The following is a 6000-nucleotide window of genomic DNA, read 5'->3' on the forward strand; positions in this document are numbered from 1 at the left end:
TGGAAGTGTGAGGATGGAATTTGAGCTCCTGTGGAAATTCAAGGTTTGATCCTGACATTTCCTGAGCTGCTTGATTTCCAGGGAAGTGTGTTTGAATCCCCAGCTGATTTCAGTGCTGTGGGATATTGTGGGATTCATCATTCCAGGCAGTTTAGGGGCACATTTGGGCCTGTGAATCCTGCCGTGTCCATCCTCATTTTCCAAGGGGTTTTTTAGGAGTTGTTCTGAGCTTTGCTCAGTGTTTGGATCTTCGTCAGCTCTCCCTGCTGGGAGAGAGGAGTCATGTGAGTCTGGATTGGAGTTGGGAATGGAGCAGCTCATCCTTAATTTCTGTTCCTCAGCGCTTTTTGTCCCTCTGGTCCTGCCCAGCAGCAGCACCGAGAGCTCCTGGGAAGCTCCTTTTCTGAGTGGAGCAGAAATCCAGGTGTTTTTGTGGAATGTGGTTCTGATGTCTGTGCTTCCAGGTTGATTTTTGAAACGTTTAACTGCTCCTTTGTTCAGCTTCCTAGTGCAGGGCCTGGCTGCCACCAGCTCTTCCCACTGGAATCACTGCTGGACACACGCGCTGATCCATCGCTGCCCTTCCCACAGATCGCTCCGTGTCCCTGGGTCTCTGGGAGACCAGCACAGCGGGAGAGAAGCGGGATCAGCCCTGGGACGTTCAGGTACCACGGGGAAGGGGAGTGTGGGAGTCTGAGCTGGGGGCAAAGGAGCTCTTGCAGCAGCTGGACGTGGCCCGGGAAGGAGGGAGGATTTCTGGTCCTGATGGATAACTTCCCGATGTTTCCATCTCCGGGTGTGTCTCACCTGGGATTGGGCACCTTGTTTAGTGAATTGAGGAATGGTTTGGGTTGGAAAGGTTGAAATTAGATGATAAGAAGAAATTCAGCCTTGGAGCTGAACTACCCCTGGCTCTTCCCAGTACCTTGGAACTCTGGGAGAGACGGGAGATGGACACAATGGGCAGGGACACCTGCCACTATCCCAGGTTGTTCCAAGCTCTATCCAACCTGGCCTTGGACACTTTCAGGGATTCAGGGGCAGCCCCAGCTCCTCTGGGCAACCTGTGCCAGGGCCTGCCCACCCTCCCAGGGAAGAACTCCTTCCCAGTATCCCATCCATCCCTGCCCTCTGGTAGTGAGTGTCGGATCAGCACCTGAGGAGGTGACAGTGGCTTGGACATGGAGAGGGCAGAAGGGATGAAGGCACAGGGGGGTGTGTGGGACCGGATCCTTCTCCTCTCCTGCCCTTGGGAGCTGATGTTTTATGCTGGGATGAACACAGGGATGGCAGTGCCTGTCACTGCCCTGGTCCCTTCCCAAGCGGAGACACCTCATCCCACAGATCCGGGATGCGAAGGAGCTGCTCTGCCAGTGCAGGATGGTGGTTCCCCTGCACAGCAGCAGGATTTTTGGGGACAGCTTTGTCCCTTCTGTGCCTCTTTGGGGTCTTTATGGCGTGTTCAGGGGCTGGGGTGGGATCCCTGGGGATGCTCCAGCCCCGCTCCTGTGAGGAGCTGAGGCATTTTGGAGCCTTTTTTGGAGCCTTCCCGCTGCCCTCGGAGCTCCCAGCTGGAAAGGCAGGGAGGCAAAGGGGCACAGGAGGAGCTGCTGCTGTGCAGCTATCCAGGGGGACCCAACCCTTCCCACCCTCTGGAATGACCCAGGCTGAGCAGCCCCCCCTCCTCCTCCTCATTCACCACAGCCAGGGCTGGTTTTTCGCTGCCTTTATTAGACCGCAGAGGGGGGCTGTGTTTTTATTCCCTTCCCGGGAGCGGATGCAGCAAGAGGGAGGCAGGGAAGGCAGGAGAGGATGAGGATGTGTGTGTGTGTGGGGGGGGGGGGTATCCCAAACCCCCTGGGTGCAGGGATGAGCTGATCCAGGGCTTTGCTGGCAGAGCTGGGTGCTGGTGTCACTGGTGCTTCTTTATCCAGCTGTGGGGTCTGTTTGTAATTCCTACATTTGTTTCATGTCAGTGCTGCCTCTGGGATAAAACCTTGGCTGTGAGGGTGAGGCTCAGCAGCTGCTCCTCATCCCCTTCCTTTGCCATTCCCTGTGCTGCCCAAAAAAACCCAGGGGCTGCTGCTTGTCCCCAGGCCTGACCATGTGTGTCCCCTCCATCCCAAATCCCTGCTGTGAAGTTCCCGGCTTGGCTGCCAGAAAGGATCCCTGGTCCCCCAGGGAAAGCTGCCCTTCTCCCCCTCCCAAAAATCAGGGTGCTGCGTGCCCCTCCCACTTGGCTGGGATATTCCCTGGGCTCTTCCCAGCTCAGTTCCCAGGGGTTTAACGCCAGTTCCTGGGGGTTTTGCACCGTTTCTCCAGCTTGGCCGGGCCCAGGGGACCCGGTGTGGGGCTGGAAAGGGGGGGAAATCCTGCAAAGGTTTTCATCCTCCTTCATCTTTCAACCCTCTCTTGAGCATCCCCTTGGCTGCCCCTTGGTGTGCTCCACTGCTGGAGCCTCTCCCAAGAAAAAAGCCCCTAAAAAGCCCCTTCATGGAGTTCACCCAGCCAAAAACAATCCAGCCACTTCCCCCAGATTAACTCCCCCCTGCTTGCTCCCAAATCCAGGTATTTGTGCAGCCAGCTCCCTGTGGACATTTGGGGGGAGGAACTGCACCCCCCCCTCTGCCGGCAGCCCCAGCAGCTCCCAGGCCCTTTCCCGCTGGGAATGGGATGCTGTGGAGTTCTGGGGTGGGTTTCAGGGGGGCTCTGAAGCACGGGGGGGGCGTTATTTAATGCAGAAGCTGGGGCTGGCGGGAGGGCGGGCGTGGGGTCTCTGCCCCCCAGCGTTTTCGGGGGGCGTGCTCAGGGCAGGTTCCAAGCCAGGGGTGAGTTAAACTGGGCTGAGGGGGTGGGGCTGCGACCCAGCTTGGGGGCAGGAGGGGAGGGTGCTCCTAAAACCAGCAGGGCATCCACATGAAGGAGCCCAGGGCGGCGCCGGTGGCCGCCCCCGCCAGCAGCCCCAGCGCCATCTGGTCCCCGGACACGCGGTACGGATCCTCCCGCACGATCACGTGCGTCACCCCGGGACCTGCACGGCAAAACAGGGGTGGGGGGTGAGCCGGGGGGGGGGGGGGTAACCACCCTCCTGGCACCCCCCCCAGTGCCACCAGCAGGGCCACCCACCTCCGTACTGGGGGCCGTAGTGGCCCGAGCTGATGTAGGCGGTCTGGTGCGAGTCCAGCGGCACCGTCTGGTAATAGTCGTCGTCGTAGGGGTCGTACACGTGCACCTGGGGCAGCAGGGGGTCAGCAGGGGGGCTCTGGGGGCTCTGCCCCCCCGTGACACCCACGGGGGACGAGGCCTGAGCCCCTTGGGGGGATCTGGGGGGGGCTGGGGCAGCCTGGGCTCAGGATCGGCATCGTCTGCCCCTGCTCAGCCACCCCAGGGTCTGCTGCCCATCACTCTGAGCCTGCCCTGGCACCTTAGCAGTGTCCCTGGCACCTTAGTAGTGTCCCTGGCACCTTAACAGTGTTTCTGTCACTGTAACAGTGTCCCTGTCACCTTAACTGTGTCCCACCAACTCAGCTCTGCCCCCATTCCTCTTGACGGTGTCCCTGTCACCTTACCTGTCTCCCTGTCACCTTACCTGCGTCCCTGTCATCTTACTGATGTCCCTGTCACTTTAACTTTTCTCCCATTCCCTTTAACAGTGTCCCTGTCACCTTAACTGTGTCCTACCACGCCAGCTCTGCCCCATTCCCTTTAATGGTGTCCCGTTCCCTTTAACCGTGTCCCTGTCACCTCAGCTGTGTCCCTGTCACCTCAGCTGTGTCCCACCATCTCAGCTCTGCTCCCATTGCCCTTAACTGTGTCCCCATAGCCCTGTGTCCCCTGTCACCTCAACTCTGCCCTCCCCCTCAACCCTCCCCCACAGCACAGGGTCCCCTCGGCTCTGTCCCCTCCCACCAGTGGTGACATCCAACATTTCCCCTCTTGTCCCCTTGTGGTTCCAGGGACTTCCCTCCCTGTGCCCCCCTGTGCACGAGGGGTCAGCCCTGGGGAGTTGGGGTAACCAAAGCCTCACCGGAGTGGATTTGGCCTCCAGCACAGCCATCTTCCAAGCACTGCAACAGAACAGAGGGATTTGGATTTGGGGGGTGCTGGGGGGGCTGGGAGGGGTGGGAATTGTCCCCGTTCCTCCCCCAGGGACCTGGATGTGGCACTAATCCCTAATTCCCTATTGAGGAGCTCTGGGATAACAGTGGGGACGGGAAGGTGCCAGGAGGTACCAAACACCACAGGGCGGTTCCTGGGAATGGGCTCAGCTAAAACCAGGAATATGGCATCCAAATTCAGTGGGAAAAGCAGGTGATGGGAGAGTTTCCAGCCAACTGGGGCCAAGCTCAGTTGACCAAGCTCAGCTTGGCCATGGCTGAACTCTCCCTCCATCCCAGCTCAGCTGAAGGTTTCCCACTTTTAATTTTTTCTAATTAAAAAAAAATAAATTTTTAACTTCATTTCTTTTTTTTTTTTTTTAGGAATCAAGAGAAGGGGAGCACTGCTAAAAAATGGGGGTTTGCCTAAAGCCAGAGGGGACTTCACGTTCACACTATTTATCCCCAGATACCAATGGAAACCCTTTTCCAGGGATCCTCGGTCAGGCCGAGAGGGGATTTCTGATCCATGAGGAAAACCCACCCCACGGGGGAAGGACTGCTCGGAAACAGCAGCTTCTGCCTCGGGATCATCCAGCGGGAAACCCAAACCTCCTCCTGCGCCTTTCTGCCCCCGTGAGTGGGTTTGAGTGAGCAGGGGGCTGTGGGATGGGGTGGGATGTGGCGGGAGCGGGACAGGGCTCTTCCCAGGCTGGGATAACCGCGATGAGGAGGGCACCGAGGGGGTCGCAGCTTACATGGCATCGTCCTGGCTCTCGGCGCACAGCGTGGTCTTGGAGCCGTCCCGGAGCACCACGGTCAGGAGGCATTCCCGGCTCCTCCCCTCGGGAGGCTGCACGTCTGGGAATGCAAGGGGAGGGATCAGCCTCTGCCGAGAGCCAGGACCCTCCCTCCCTGTCCACCCCCGGGCTCCAGATCCCCCTGGCACAAGGGCTGATGGATGCAGCGTTAAATAACTGCATTGGGGGATTAATCCGGATTCTGTTGGGACCCCAAGGGCTAAAAGGAACACGAGGAATGAGCTGGTGGGCAGACACCTCCACACCCCCAGGGCAGAAAGGGCGTGGAAGGGCAGGGAACTGCCACAAATGTGCCCGAGCTGCTGCATCTGTCTCGAACCTGCCAGAGTGCACCCCGATTTTGTAGGGAGGGGAGATGCTCATCGCCGGATTGGCACCACGAGCTCCGCGAGCAGGAACAAAATCTTAAACCCAGGAGGCTCCTGTGCCTTGCCCTGTTTTCCAGCCTTGGGGTGAGCCACACAAAGCTTTGGGATTGTGCTCCCACGGCCGCTCCAGCCCCAGAAAGGCTCTTTGTGCAGTACCCGTGGGCTGTGGGGCCCAGCCAAGCCGGGCTTTGTTCTCCCTGTTTGTGCGAGACGGAGACGGATGAGTCAGGAACGTGGGATCGTGTTTGCAACAAGCACAAACCAGGAGGAGAGAGTTCCTCCTTCCTTCCCTCCTTCCTCGTGGAAAAGCAATGGGAGAGAAGATGCAATAAGCGTCTCCTGGTGGGGGGAATGGCTTGGGAAAGGAGTGAATGCGGCAGGCTGGGTTCTTTTTGGGGTGTCCTGGATGTGCACGGGCAGAGCAGGGTTTAGAAGGGTCGCAGCCACCCGGGGAGCCCTGGGATGGGGTTGGGAACGTGGGGCTTGGCTCACCCTTGCACTCCCGGCCGATCCGGACGTCCCGGCAGCTGAACTTGACGTGGATCCGGCCGTCCATGTCCCGCTGCGTCTCATCGTGGTAGTAAACCAGGCTGCCATCCAGGTACAGCACGAACCAGTTCCTCTTCCAGCGGCGCAGGATGGAGCCTGGGGGCACGGGGAGGGGGTGAAGGACCCCAGTGATCCCGCTGGGATACAACCGGCTCGCTCCCCCGT

At 59.1% G+C, this 6000-nt stretch overlaps 1 protein-coding gene across 1 annotated transcript in view; it reads right to left on the minus strand.

Moving 5' to 3' along the window:
- Positions 1-1711: 1711 nt before the first annotated feature.
- The window catches only part of PLEKHB1 (pleckstrin homology domain containing B1), an 8449-nt gene continuing 4160 nt past the window's right edge, over positions 1712-6000 (minus strand). Inside the window, exons 2-6 of the mRNA XM_027908718.1 lie at positions 5779-5991; positions 4856-4958; positions 4028-4067; positions 3127-3232; positions 1712-3031 (exon numbers count right to left, since the gene is read on the minus strand). Of these exons, the coding sequence (XP_027764519.1) occupies positions 2895-3031; positions 3127-3232; positions 4028-4067; positions 4856-4958; positions 5779-5991 (599 nt within the window). The 3' untranslated portion in view covers positions 1712-2894. The remainder of the gene's footprint in view (positions 3032-3126; positions 3233-4027; positions 4068-4855; positions 4959-5778; positions 5992-6000) is intronic.

This window comes from Empidonax traillii, unplaced genomic scaffold, assembly GCF_003031625.1.
Source record: "Empidonax traillii isolate 1590-97213 ecotype Southwest subspecies unplaced genomic scaffold, ASM303162v1 scaffold1819:size175429, whole genome shotgun sequence".
In the NCBI taxonomy this organism is placed as follows: domain Eukaryota; kingdom Metazoa; phylum Chordata; class Aves; order Passeriformes; family Tyrannidae; genus Empidonax; species Empidonax traillii.